We start from the raw sequence: 14,513 nt of genomic DNA, 5'->3' as shown, positions 1-14,513 counted from the left end.
TGATCTACCTTGCAATTTTTGCAGCTTAAAATAAACTAATATTGCTGTGTAAGACCAAAAAAATGGCTCTGAGTAGGTAAAGAGTTTGCTAATTGCCCAATTTTTGACATTTAAATTGCTCTATCATTCACAAAGACCAAGTACTTTACAGTAATGTGATACTACTTTTTGGCTTTACTACACATTTAAAATGTGAACTGCATTCATTTATATTAATAAAGTGAATAAAATTTCTAGCTATCATTAACCTGTCTTAAAAATCAATCTATTTGCAACTGAGAAAGTTCTTCTCTTCCCATCAAATATTTAATTTTTTCCATATTTTTAAATAAATAAAATTGCTTGCATGAATTGTTGCTTTACAAAATCAACAGGTTTTTCCAGGTTAACAGCCACAGCTAAGCATTCAACTGGTTCATACAGAATACAAAAAGCTTATGGAATGAGACCTAACTTAAAAGGAAAAACCAGAAAACATCCTCTTTTTATAAATACCTTATGCTATATAATCAAATGCTATGAAACTTTCACAAAACACTAACAACCACTAGACATACCTGAGGAAACCAGAAATTCTAGTTTCCTGATGGTTAGTGCGAATAAAAAAACACACTATTTAGAGTTGGGCAACACTGGCACCAAGTGTTATAGCAGCTTCCTGAACTGAACAGACTGCAAATGGAAAATAAAAAGAAGCAGGTGGAATAAAAGCAATTTCATACACTTGAATGATTCCATTGCAAAAGCAACAAATGTTCACAGAAATGTCAAACTGATGCAGTTATTTCATTCTTTCATATGCTACACCACGGGAAACAGCATCCCCAGACTTTGATATCAGCTGAGCCCACAGACTCTAACTCGAAGATTAACCATAATCCATTTTTCAAGCAATTATTGTCATATTATTGTGACTCACTCACCCACCCCCTCATTTTTTGCAAACCGTACAGGACTAAGGACAAATGAACCTATGGGCCTACAATGCACTCCTTTAGTCCTGGAGGTTATTAACACTCTTCTTACTGCCTGAGGCTGCATCAGACAGAAACTTAATTATTCAATTTACAGTTAAAATTCTGATAATGTAATTTTTGTTCAGGTAATTACAATGCCTTTTAACAAAGCCCTGAGAAAATTCTGAGAATAAAAGTCCTAAAGCACATTTTCACCTCTCTTTCATGTTTCTTAACAATACTGATTTATGATTTATTACAAGAGTGCACCATGACAATTTCTTTACCCTCTCCAAACTCAAAACTGCTACTGACTACCATTATTTCAAGACCAAATTTAAGGCAAAGAACACAAGAAGGAAGATGACTCCAGGAAAACAAAACAATGGAAAGTTAAAATAATCTGCAAAAATAGAAATCTAAGCTCGAAATCACTTAAACCTTTATAATGAAAGAGAAAAAAACAAAAGAAAGCTTATCTTTTTATGGTCTTACCCTGACACAGTATTTTTATAACTGAAATGAGCATTCAAATCTATCCAATTATTCCTCAGTATTTCCAGAATGACAATTTATGACATTATTAACTTAGCAGCAGGCTCCGTAGAATCAAATGGATATGGAAATGTCAAAACAAAATAAAAGTTATCTTCAAAAGGGAATTACCTACTTCTCTTTTAATTAAAATGTAGCCACTATATAACAGATATGGTTTACGATCTGTTTCAAAAACATTTACCTAAGTGACTCTGTAAAAACCTCAGCACAGTCTGAGGTATACTTCCCTAGAAAAAGAGTAACCAGGAGAGAGAAAGCATACTGCTACATGTTTTCAAGATAATAAGCAACTGAAAACAATATGAACTAGATATTCTACTAGTCTCTAACTCAAGAGTGGTACAATCTAGTTGATCGTAGGGCTCAGTCTGCAATCACAGTGTATAAGTTTACTCAAGTAAGTTGCAAAGCAAAGACCGAGATATTTCCAAGAAAAACTCCACAGGGACAAATTTCACTTACGAAGTATGGTTTAAGACAAAGATCCCTTCTCTAGTCACAAAAGCTTCCTGGGCCAGCTCCCACCACCATGCCCCCTGGGTTCACAAGGGCTTTGTTAGTAGGACATACCACCAGCTCTGACATTTCTGTCCACTTCCCCTCTTAACTCAAGCTCCTCGGCACAGAATCGAACTTATATTTCCTTCTCACCCTGGTACTTATCACCCTAAGCCACAGACCTGCCATAAGAGCAATTACAGCTCAGAATGTAGCTGCTTCTCCAGATATCAGATGATCAGGACAAGAACACAAATCCTCCAGAGAAGACTTCATGGATCTGACCAGACTGGCTGGAATCACTAAAGCTCATTAGGAAGACGGAGTTTGGCACTGTTCTTTAGCCAGTCTTTGGCCTTAAGATACTGATCAAGAGGTAATAAAAAGTTAAAATACTCATTTAAATATACTACATGCCTACAAATCCTATGCTAATTCATATGGCCAAGGATAAGAGAGAAGGTGCCTTCTAATCCTGTATCCCATGAAAGTTTAGAGACAGGATACTCAAAAGTAGTATAATTTTAATTCTTTTGAAAGGCAAGGCTGTGAAGTCCACAAATGCCTTTTTTAACCAGTGCATCAAACAACAGATTTGTCTTAAAGAAAAATCAATTAAAAGTTGCTTGAAAGAGAATTCTGTGTGCAGCTAACAAAAATGCAAACAAATGGTACAACAGAATGCAAATAACTGCCAACTGACTATCATACCAAAAAGAAAAAAACTTGGAAATGAGACCTTAAAACAAATTATGGTCAATGAATGGTTTCTGAAATGGATAAAGCGCAGGCTTATTCAGATGAAAACTATTACTAGCAGTGGCAATAAACTTTATCTAGAATAAAAAAGAAAAACTAATAAAATTTTGCAACTTTATGCTATATGTATTTGGAATTACTTATAGAAACAGTTTAAAGGTAAGTTTAGATCTGAACCGTAAGAAAGAAAATTTCATCATGAGTCTCATATTCTAATAACCGAGGACAGGATCTGCCAAAGTCTTTAAATGTGCTTTGAATTATCTTTTTTGTTTTCAACAAAGGCACTAAACTGCCCCTAAGACAGAATGCTGCTAATGAAGTAGAGAAAATGAAGCATGACTTTTCATCACTTCTAAAGCTAAAGTCAGTGGATATTCTCTGAGAAATATAAAAATCTAGACCTCCCTAAGTTTTGCCTTATTCAAAGAGATTAATATTTTTGCATTCTTACCTTTTCACTGAAACACTCAAGCAAGTCTTGGACATACCCTCGCATTTCTTGCAAAAATCTATACCGTTCACCAATACCCCCAGAAGACCCTTCTAGTCTCTCAATGGCCCTGGTGGAGTCCGCTCGGCTCTGCAGGTGTTTCTCGTGCTGCTGTCGGTTTGCTTTGTGCAGTTCTTTCATGGAGTCCAACCTTAAGAACAGAAGAGGATAAACATAACACATTTACATCTGCAAGTCTATGCTGTCGGGACACTTGCAATATTTCTAATAATGCATTTCGTTCCACTATTAGAATATAAAAATGCTTGGAGTAGATCTTTTCATCTGTACTCCTGCTTTGCTCAAGAAAATGGCAGTCTACAGACTTCTTATATAAAGTTATTCGGTGGGCTAACCAAAATCTCACTGTTTTGCCTTCCCCCCCATATCTTGACTACATTTTTTTCAGAGTCCAAGAGGAGAAAACTGAGAACTGTCTTCAACCAGATCATGGAGTGGTATTTAAAAAAAGAAACTTCGAGGCTTCCACAGAAGGAATCCAAGTAGGTAGCAGAACAAAGTATGAAGTCATCTTCTGGTTAGATTCTGAAGATAGGCCAGTCAATCTTCTTTGCTGATATTCTGTATCTGCTACCCCAGACTACATGTTGCCTGAGGGAACGGAAAGCTAGAAGACAGGTCTTTAAGAAGTTGATCTGCCCTACCTGTCTTTAAGCTGTTTCTTTACCAAATCAATAGTAACGGGAGTCATCTCATTACTGGGAGTTTTGAAAGGGACTGTATTATCTGTTTTTTGAGATTTGGCATCAGATGATCCATAGGCTGAATAACTATATGGAATGCCATAGGATGAACCATAAGGCATTGTCTGGTAGGTGTTCTGGTAGTACATGTTCACTTCCGTGGGCTGACTTGCTTGAACCTAGATGAGAAATGGGATATATATTAAAACCAGTAGCTGAAACTACAAAAAGAATAAAAAACTAACAGGAAATAATAAATCCATTTTTTTAAACAGTATGTAATTAAAGTAAGTAACTGCAGAGCTTCTCAAAATCAAAAGTAGGGCTAGATGAAATTTCTCTTATGGGATTACTGGATTCATTTCCAATAACTTTCAGGAAAACAATAATGAGCAGGTTTTGAGTTAGGAGGGACATTAAATTGTGTCAAAACACTAACAAAAAGAAACTTTGTGTGACATTTCCACTGAACTACTTACTTCTATAGAACAAGTTGTTTTAAATACTTTGGAAGATGTTTTTCATCTACAGTAAGATTTTTGCACTACTGAGAAATCCATCTTCTACAAAATAATTTTTAAAGTCAGAAAAAAAAAGTTGTACAAGAAAGAAACATTTAATCTATACAGTAGACAGTTTTTCCTTTTTTGGCAATGTGTTTTTGACTTCAACAAAATAAGCTAGAAATCTTTATTCACTTTTTCAGGTTTGAAGCTTAGCTGTTTAGCTCTCACCTGCGGGATATTGATTCCTTTCCTTATCTGCTCCTGCTCCCATCGGCTGAGCTCTTCATCCTGCTCCCCAGTTACTAGAGCGTCATCGTCACTCCCCTCGATACCTATGGCCGTAAGCAGGGAGAAAATAAGTCCAAAAAACAGCAAGGGAAGAGATGTTACCCTGATATTTCACAAAATCAAGCAAGAATATTGGCGTGAACTCAAACTTACTAAAATTAAAGTGTCTGTTATGATCTCTCGTATTTGACCCTTCTGCTTTACTTGTCTTAATGCACAGTTATCCCTTAAGCAAGAGGCAGTATCAACAGTTAAAACCTTAGATAGGCTTCCTAAACTCTGTTAGTTTGACATCAATTCAACAAAGAGAAGAATGAAACCTAATGCCTCCTCAGAACGAAGAACCAATTAAATGTATTTATAACATGTTGGGTGCTTAGCACAATACCTGTCACACAGTCCTCAATAAACATTAGCTATCAAAATCATGCTACATTTCCCCAAAAATTCCAGTAAGACACCTAATATCCAAGCAAGAACAGTTCTCCAGCATTGAAAGTGAAGTGAAAGTCGCTCAGTCGTCTCCAACACTTTGCAACCCCATGAACCATGGAATTCTCCAGGCCAGAATACTGGAGTGGGTGGCCTTTCCCTTCTTCAAGGGATCGTCCCAACCCAGGGACTGAACCCAGGTCTCCTGCATTGCAGACGGATCCTTTACCAGCTGAGCCACCAGGGAAGCCCAAGAATACTGGAGTGGGTAGCCAGCCTATCCCTTCTCCAGGGGATCTTCCTGACCCAGGAATCAAACCAGGGTCTCCTGCATTGCAGGCGAGTTCTTTACCAACTGAGCTATGAGGGAATCTTCAACATTAAACATAGTTTAAATAAATATAGATACATTTTACTTGATTGTAGTATCAAATAAAATTTAATAACAACAGGCTTACTACTGCACTAAATAAAGTTACCTATTTCCTCTGCAATTTTCTGTCTCTGTGACTTTTCTTTCACAGAAAAAACTATTCGGCGTTTCTCATCATCATCTTCATCATCGCTGGCATCGTTCTCATCTTCTCTAACAAGACGGCCTTTCCCAGGCTCACTATCATGAGGAGTGAAATCTCCCAATTCCCGGGCCATCTGACGTTTTTTCCTTGCCGCATGTATAAAAGCTGCATCTGGAATTTCTCCTGGAAACAAACAGTAAGGATTAGAACCCATGCCACATTAGGAAGAAAGGTTCTATTTTCTTGAAACTATGAAAGATAAAAGAATCTCTCCAAGACAGCCATGCATAAATGATGTTCTAACATCCCTTGCTGGCATTCCCGCCCCTCTCTCCAAACTCTGCCTGCCGTATGACTGGTTCATTTTTTTAACTTAGTTTAAACAGAAACTGAAAGAAGCTAAGGAAACAAGACAATATATACAATGGCAATATACACAAGAAGGCAGGGAGGGGAAAATTCATGAAAACAGTTTTATTTTAATGGTTTTTATATTTCACTTTTAAGAAATAAACAAAAGTAATAAAGTCATATTTATTACTGAACTGGAGAACAAAACAAAAAAGGGATCTACACCTTACAACCCTAAAACACACTATTAGATTTAGAGTGTATTTCACCTGCAAATAGTTTTCAGTTCACGTGAAAACACATTGAATATATAATCCTGTATCTGATTTTTCTTCATATTAAAATGTAAGCTTTTCCCTGTTGTTGTTTTGCATAAACAATTTTTAGTGGTTTACAACATTCAATAGATAAAGCATAATCTACTACATAATCAAATTAATTAACACTTTCACCTACAGTAAAAATTAATGCCTTGCTATTTTTTGAATTTGTTATATAAGTAGCTATGGGATAGGAAAATGGCAACCCACTCCAGTATTCTTGCCTGGAAAAGGACAGAGGAGCCTTGCAGGCTACAGTCCATGGGGTCGCAATGAGTCAGACACAACTGGGCGACTTCACTCACTCACAGAATATCTCATCATGTAAACGCACCGTAACTTAACTTACTAAGCTATTCCTCTCTTACTAGACATTTTTTCTAAATGTTTTTCATTGCAGTTAATGCTACAATAAAAACATTATTTCTGTGGGATATATTTATAGCTATGGAATTACAGGTCAAAGAGTAAGAACATCTGAAATCTCCTGATTGATAATGTCAAACAGCTTCCCATAAAGACTGTACCAATCAGAATGCTATTAGATCTATGCATGTAATTTTTCACAACTTTACAAACCCAGAGCAAACATTTTGACTTAAAAAAAAAATTATTATCATTTTCTTGGCTGTTTTACACGGCTTGTGGAAGTTTCCAGACCAGTGATCAAACCATAGCAGTGAAAGCTCTAAGGAGTTCCCACAGAGTAAGCATTTTTAAATTTTATAATGAGTTAAATGGTTACTCTTTATAATTTAAATCTGGTGACTAAGTATTTATTCAAAAGCTGATTAACCAGTGAATAGATCTGAGAACTATTTCCATTAAAATGTTAAAAAAAAAAAAAAACACCCTGACTATAAAGCTAGCAGCAATTTTGCTTTTGGTAGCAGTTCTTGAAAAAATTAAAATCTTAGTCTGAAATACATTTTTTAAAAAAAAGGACTTTTGTACTATTTATCCATTTACCTGAACCCCTCGTTTGTTTTGAGAATGAACTTGGGAAGTTTCTAATTCTCCTTCATTCTGTATTTGCAAAAGGAACAGATGTCGTAAGAAACACCACTTAGCTAACTTCTTCCTTAACGACCATCATTACAGAGGGCTCATTCCTGAGGGGTCACTTCAGTCCTGAGGAACATCTGCAAGTACGTACCTGGACGGAGAACATTTAAAGAGGATAAAGCATTTGAAAAGGCTCCACCAGCCTTTGGCTTTTCTTCCTCCTTTTCACTTTCCATATCCATTTCATCTTCCCCGTGTTCACTGATGATAACTCCATCTTCTAGACTGGCGTCCTTAACATGACCTGCTTTGTCCAAAGGTGGTTCGTCTACATTTTTGAAAAATAAATAAATAAATAATACAACATATCTAAAACAAAATCCATAAATTAAGGAGGCACTTTTAATGCAATTATGGGTTCAATTCATTAAAGCATCAACTATTCTAATTGTTTATAAAGATACTCAAACTACTGACATGTGAAATGATCACAGCAGACAAGCAGAAGGCAGAAACAATACAGGAGACAGCGGGATGCATGGGGCCCTGCCCAATCCCTACCTTTAGTTAATTTTATTGACATTTTACCACTTTACCAAAACTAACTTCTTCCTCTAAACTCTCATAGGTAACTGTTCTCACCTCTTGGAAGCATTATTTCACTTTACATGTCAGTATTTCATTAAACTCTAAATCCATTTGTGTTAGTCTCTCAGTCATGTCCAACTCTGTGAGACCCCCATGGACTACAGCTCCCGAGGCTCCTCTGTCCATGAGATTCTCCAGGCAAGAATACTGGAGTGGGTTGCCATTTCCTTCTCCAGGGGATCTTCCGGATCCAGGGATCAAACCTGGGTCTCCTGCATTGCAGATTCTTTAACGTCTGAATCACCAGGGAAGCCCATTTGAGGCAGCTTTCTATCAAGAACAAGATAGAAACTTCTCTGTAATGAACACTTTATGGGATATCATCTTAGGTTATAACCATCATCTGAAGGGTGGAGACCCAAAAGTCACAGTTACACTGTGTAAACCCCTGATGCTGTTGCCATGACTGAATGTTTGGAACAGTGGGTTTGTGACTAAACCTGATTTTTCTGGCAACCTGAAACTGGGACAGAGACAAGTTAGAAACTAGTTAGCACTAAAAACCACCGCATGCAAACCAGGAAGGGAGCTGTGGCGTCGCTACACTCCATCACAAGGGCAGGGAAGAGAGCTCTCTCTTCTGCAGGCCATTCCGGAGGCCAGCTTCAAGACTCCTTTCCTGCCACAGGCTTCCAGGTGGCACCACTGTCACATTGGTTTATACCAAATGGTTTATTTCACTTATAACTAAATAGTCCTATTACACCTTCCATCCCAGGCAAAACGCAGAAAAACAGGCATTTTCCACCCTCAATCACTGAACCTGGCAATGTACACACGAGGCACCAAGAATATAATGAAAGAGTGAAACAAAAAGTTCATTCTAAATATGAAAGATACCCTTCTGTTGTTTCCCTAGCATGTGCCCCTCCCCAAAACTGCTTCAAAAGTTCTCAAACCATCTCCTACATCTCCTACTGCCCTAAAGAAGAATCCTGGGGATAAGATCCTACCCCCCTCACCCCCTACCGCACAACTTTACTTAGAAGACTTAGGTCACTCTGCTTCAGATCTCTTAAATTTTTTAAATTCACCACTCTACCTCATTGCCACAGACTCCCTCTGAAGTGCATTCTGAGGCTGAGATTTTAAAACTCACTTTATCAGATGCATAAAGATACTGGGAGTCAAGAACTACCCGTTTGCTTTTGCTCTCAATTAACATTAAATCAATGGCTTTTAACAGACAAAACAGAACTGCGAAAAGGTTTACTTGATCCAATATGCCCAGATGATTTCTGCAGACTTTAAAAGACTCAGTGTTGCAATAAGTTCACAAGTTATTTGCTTGTGACAGAGCAAATACAAAGTCCAGAACATGGTGACAGATGAATTTTTGTTAGTCTTGTATTATCCTTTCAGACAGCTTTATAAAAAGAGGCTCCTCTTGAGCCTGTGTCTTCGCTACTTTAGGAAACCTGACGCCACACATATTCTACTCTGACTGTGGGCACGTTCTCCACAGAGAACTGTCCTCTATTCTGTCTACAAAGAGACACAGGCTTCTCTTTAGCAAAAGAACTTCGACATGATCCCAACTATTTCTCTAGCTATTGTCATCTGCTCTCTCTGCCAAATGTTCCAAAGCAGCCGTGTGGACCTGCTACCTTCCACTTCCTCACCAGTTTGCCAGACTCGACCTTGGCAAACAGCCTTTGATATCTCCCATTCCAAGCTTACCAACTAAACCAGAGGCTGTAGCCACAGCTAACTGATACAGTATCACTGAGCAATTGAGCAAAACATGTTCCTTCCTCTAAACAGGCAGAGCTTGGCAAGTTAAATTAGTCTCTTTTGCCAGATGCCCCCCTCCGCCCGCCCCCCAAAACCCAGCCACCACACCAACAGCCCTTCCTTTTCCCGCCCTTCCTGATACTATTTCATACAACTGACACTCATCATCTTGAAACTTTCCTATCTGTTCTCCTTTGGACTTTATGACTCTTTGTATCTCCTGAGTAAACTGTCCTCTCCATGTGTATGCTTATTACAGGTGAGGTCTTTGGTCCTCAGGAATATTCCCTTTATGCTGCAGCCTCGATTCCATTTACCCCTGGCTTCAATTATCACCTCAATCAACACCAAAACAAAATCTTCATCTCCAACTATTCACTGGCTATTTCTACTTAAATTCAAGTTCAAAGGTGAACTCATCAATTTGGAATATCCCAAAGGTAGGTTTTCTAAGTTGTTTCTACCCTTGTTTTCCAGTTAATGCACCTCTGCCTATCTAAGGAGGGCTGGGGTAGGAAAAGTTTGGGACTGTGAGCTGATTAGTGAAACAGGAACAGCGACCTATAACACAGAGGCTCTACCTTTGGGGAGGACATTAATTGAGTTATCTGCTAAGTAGGGAATCAGTTAATATGAAAACAAGGTGGCCACATAAACTTTGCACCTGCTTCAATTTTTAAACCCAGCAGTAAATGGCCTTTTCTCAGTTCTCACTTTTCCTGAGCTTTCTTCAACTTCATCATACACAGTTGGTTCTTAAGAGATTTGGAAAAACTGAAGCAGCTTCCTAGACTCCAAACTAATCAGTTCCCCTAAAAATACTCCTCCTCCCACCTGCATTCCCTATTTCTGTATATCACACACAATTATCCTCTCAGTCACCTGGCACAAAAGCTCAAATCTATTTCTTTTAGATCTAATAGCTGAAACATACATTATGTCTATCAATTCTTCCCTTGGAATACTTCTCAAATAATCTTTTTCTATTTCTTTCCCCACAACCACAGCAAACATTTTAAATTCACCTAGAATTTCCCACTGAGTCAGGAAAAGCCTTAGTCTTGCTCAACTAAGACCTTTTTAAACCCACTATTCCTGGATTAAAGCTGGCCCTTGCATTTAAACTTCTTTAGGCCTCTAATATTTCCTTGTGCCAATCCATGCTGCATGCTAACACCAGGTTAAGATTTCAAAAGTCATTTATCATGTCACCATCCTGGCAGGCCCCTGAAATGGCAACTCTAAACCCCATACTAGATACTAAACATCCTTCACAATCTGTCAGCAACGTACCTTTCACCTTAAACCTCTGCATCCCCCACAAATCATCTATTCAGCCTGTCACATGTACTTGCTCTTTTCCAAAACAGCAAGTCTCTGATAATAGCCCCACACCTCCCCTATTTTCTTTGCAATTTAAAAGATCAAAAACCAGCTTCAAATTCCACTTCATCTATGAAGCATTCCTTCACCCATCTCTAAAAAGAAAAGTGTAGTTAAGCTTTAAGTCACTCACTAGACATTTTGCCAAATTCGGGATCCAGTTATACACTGAAGTGATGTCTCCAAAATTAGACTGCAAACTTGAGATACAATGACATACGTTCCCACATCAAGCCTATAGTGGAGAACTGGGCAATAATAATTCTATCTTTAATTTCACAAAATAAAAAGATCTCCCTAAAACATTTGCATGAGAATAACTAGACCACAGCGTATTATCATGAAATCACTTTCCTAAGGACAAATAAATGCTTAAAAGTTTAACTTAGGTTGTGAGAGGACATAAGAGATGTTTTGTACAATGTAGACAGGTGCCACACACCCAGGAGTGTGCATTCATGTATCTGATAAGGCTGCTAAATGGGAACATTAACAACCTTAGACTTAGGGGGTTCCTAAAAGCTCTCGACGAATTAAAATGACTGTGTAAATAAAACCAAAGGAACCCAAAACTTGTCTCTACAAAATACCAGTACAGAATACAAGTACAGGAATTTGCACAGTACTCCTTCAAAAAGAAACAAACTGTGTTTCAGGTTTAAGTGGGAAACCTCTCTGCTCAACAGCACTCGCAGCACTAGTCAGAAAACTGGAAGAATTTAGTCACTGCAGCAGAAACACGCCAGTGGCAATGGTTCTGTCTTTTTAAATAACGCATTCACAATGCAGTCATGTTGGAATCAAATAAAACTGCATCATTCTGAACTTGAGCCCTTGACACTGACAGAATCAAGCAAACAAGTTCACTATATATACATCAAATCTATTCAATCCCTATCAGAGTTTCATTTTGTCACTTCAAAAGAATCAAATTAGTACTTACTGTCGGCAGATGAGTTGAGTTCTGTCTTAATCTTAGATTTTTCAAGATCTTCTTTATATTCTTTCTTAAGCAATTTTACTATCTTTTTGCTGTAACTGGATTTCTTCACTTTGAAAACTTCTTCAGTTTCTTTAAAAAATAAACAAAATCTGTAGCAACTATTTTCAGAGAATATTTTCCATTTTAACTTTTGAATTCTTCTAAATATACTCAAACATTCCAAATCATTACATAATTTGAAATTACTTAAAATCCGTAATAGGCTTCCAAAAACTGAATCAACCTCATAATATGGAATAAAATGCCAATCTGAGACTTTTTAAAGGCATAACACATGTAACTACACAAAGTTCTGTGTTCTACTGTCTTTCTTAAATAATTCATTTCAGGAGAGGAAAAGAGATCTTCAAAAAAGCACTTAATTATCAAATTCTTAAGGTATATTAAATAAAATATCCAAAATCAAAAGGTGCTAGTTTACAGAGCTGTCAAGACTGAGTTAACTCTATACCCATCACACATGGACACAGTTATTTCAAGACCAAGCTGAGAGCTAATCAACTTGTCAAAAATAAATTTCGATGGCGTAAACATCATCTTTGATTTGAAAACTGTAAAAGTCGAATGCAAACACTTTACCAAGCTGTCCCTACATCAGCGAAAACAAAAATGTGACTGTACTCCTGGCAAACTTCAGAAACGGCCTATTACTGGAAACAAGAAAGCACTGCGCATCAAGATGCAAGTCAGATTTCCAAAAGCCTAAACTTCTTTTTTCATAACATAGACTTAACTGGATTATACAAACATACACTCAACAACTGGGGAAGTAAAATGATAGAAGGCTCTTCTACGATCAGACATCTAAATCCACTGTAGCCTGGCCCCTCACACCAGATTGGATAAACCGCCTTGAATTGCCATTACACCGTCTCTTTTCACGGTCCAAATGTTAATGCGAGTTAAGGTCGTACATTTGTACCCCTATTTGCTTTTACAGGGAAACAGGATCGGAAACAGGATCGGCGATCGCCAAGGGCTGACCCAAAGTGACTCAGAACCAGAGCTTCAACTCCGGGCTTCTCTTTCCAGACCTAGCACTCCTCTTGGCACACTCAGCCTTCCTGGTCAAGGATGTCTGGCCCCTTCCTACTCAAGGATATCTGACCAGGACGAGCATGCCAAGAGGCGTGGGCACGGTGACCTACGAAGGTCCGGAGAACGTGCCCAGAGCAGTCCAGGGAGCCGTCTAGAAACTAGAGCAGTCTGGTTCTCCCTAAAACACAGCGGCTAGGAACGAGGCAGGACAGGAGGCAATGAATTTCCAGGTGAAAAAAACTCATAATGACTGGTCTTAGGTCCCCAGCCCCTCGGAACAGGGGATGCTCGGGAGGCCGGCGAGGAGGAGGCGGTAGTTAAGAGAAGGCCCGCGGCGGCGCGGGAACACGTCCCCAGCCCCCACCCCCACCCCCCGCCTGCGCAGAAGGCCGGAGGCGGGGGGAAACGTGCAGCCGGTCGCGGCGGGAAGAAGCGACTCGGTTCCCGGGGCGGGGATGCTGAGGCTGGGAGCGTCCAGGGAACGCAGGAACCCGCGGTGGAGGTCTAGCTAGGGTAGAGATCCTGGGGTCCGGGAGGCCCCCCAAGGCGCGGCGGTTTACCTTCGTCCTCGTCCTGGAAGCTGAGCAGGCTGGCCCGGGGCACCTCTTTGTTCTCGCGCGGCCTCTTGCGCGGCTTCAGCCCGTTGCCGGGCTCCGCGCCGCCGGGGAGGCAGCCCCCGGCCTCCGTCCCCGAGGTCAGCGCGGCCGGCGGCGGCGGCGGCGGCCCCGGGCCTAGCAGGGACTCGCCCGCGGGGGCCCTGTCGCCTCCGCCGCCGCCGGGGCCCGGGCCGGGGCCAGGCTCCTCGCCGGTGCCAGGCGGCGGCGGCAGCAACGGCGGGGGCTCCTGCTCCTCATCGCGCTCTCGCTCCTCCTCCTCCGAGTCATTCCGCTTGCGCACGTTCACCCGCCGGGCCTTTCGGAACATTGCCCCACGTCCCGTACAGCGCTCTCACACACACACACCAGCCGGCTCCCAACTCCGCCGCCCCGGCAGCGCCGAGCTCGAGACAGCGCACGCGCGATCTCCCCGGGAGTCCAGCCCGGCTCCTCGCTTCCCTTTCCCAGCTACCGCGCACCGCGGGGAGCGCGCAGGCGCTCACGCGATCACTGATTGGAGAGAACTCAGCGCCTCTCGCGAGAACGTCAGTTCTGTTTTGTTTTGTTCCCGCCGACCCACCCGCGGCGTCCCCCTGTCGGCCCGGAGGACTATTGGCACGGAACTCTGGGAGTCCGGCGCCGTCCGGCCGGTCACAAAGAGGATCATAGAGACGAGAGGACAGAGTCAGCCCCGGGTGCTGCAGTGCGTCTCCCTCACTGACG

At 40.5% G+C, this 14,513-nt stretch overlaps 1 protein-coding gene and 1 long non-coding RNA gene across 2 annotated transcripts in view; one reads left to right on the top strand and one right to left on the bottom strand.

Annotated features, from left to right (window-relative positions):
• The window catches only part of PAXBP1 (PAX3 and PAX7 binding protein 1), a 32,583-nt gene extending 18,311 nt beyond the window's left edge, over window positions 1-14,272 (bottom strand). The window contains exons 1-7 of the mRNA XM_015092372.3: window positions 13,755-14,272; window positions 12,097-12,225; window positions 7,540-7,716; window positions 5,674-5,895; window positions 4,703-4,806; window positions 3,930-4,147; window positions 3,226-3,415 (exon numbers count right to left, since the gene is read on the bottom strand). Coding sequence (XP_014947858.2) covers window positions 3,226-3,415; window positions 3,930-4,147; window positions 4,703-4,806; window positions 5,674-5,895; window positions 7,540-7,716; window positions 12,097-12,225; window positions 13,755-14,118 — 1,404 coding nt within the window. The 5' untranslated portion in view covers window positions 14,119-14,272. The remainder of the gene's footprint in view (window positions 1-3,225; window positions 3,416-3,929; window positions 4,148-4,702; window positions 4,807-5,673; window positions 5,896-7,539; window positions 7,717-12,096; window positions 12,226-13,754) is intronic.
• Window positions 3,414-5,688, top strand: LOC132658315 (uncharacterized). The gene is made up of 2 exons (XR_009597756.1): window positions 3,414-3,767; window positions 4,675-5,688. It is a non-coding gene; the product is annotated as an uncharacterized LOC132658315 (long non-coding RNA).
• Window positions 14,273-14,513: the final 241 nt, after the last annotated feature.

The sequence above is a fragment of the Ovis aries genome, chromosome 1 (assembly GCF_016772045.2).
Source record: "Ovis aries strain OAR_USU_Benz2616 breed Rambouillet chromosome 1, ARS-UI_Ramb_v3.0, whole genome shotgun sequence".
Classification (NCBI taxonomy): Eukaryota; Metazoa; Chordata; class Mammalia; order Artiodactyla; family Bovidae; genus Ovis; species Ovis aries.
This window is presented reverse-complemented; position numbering and strand designations above follow the sequence as displayed.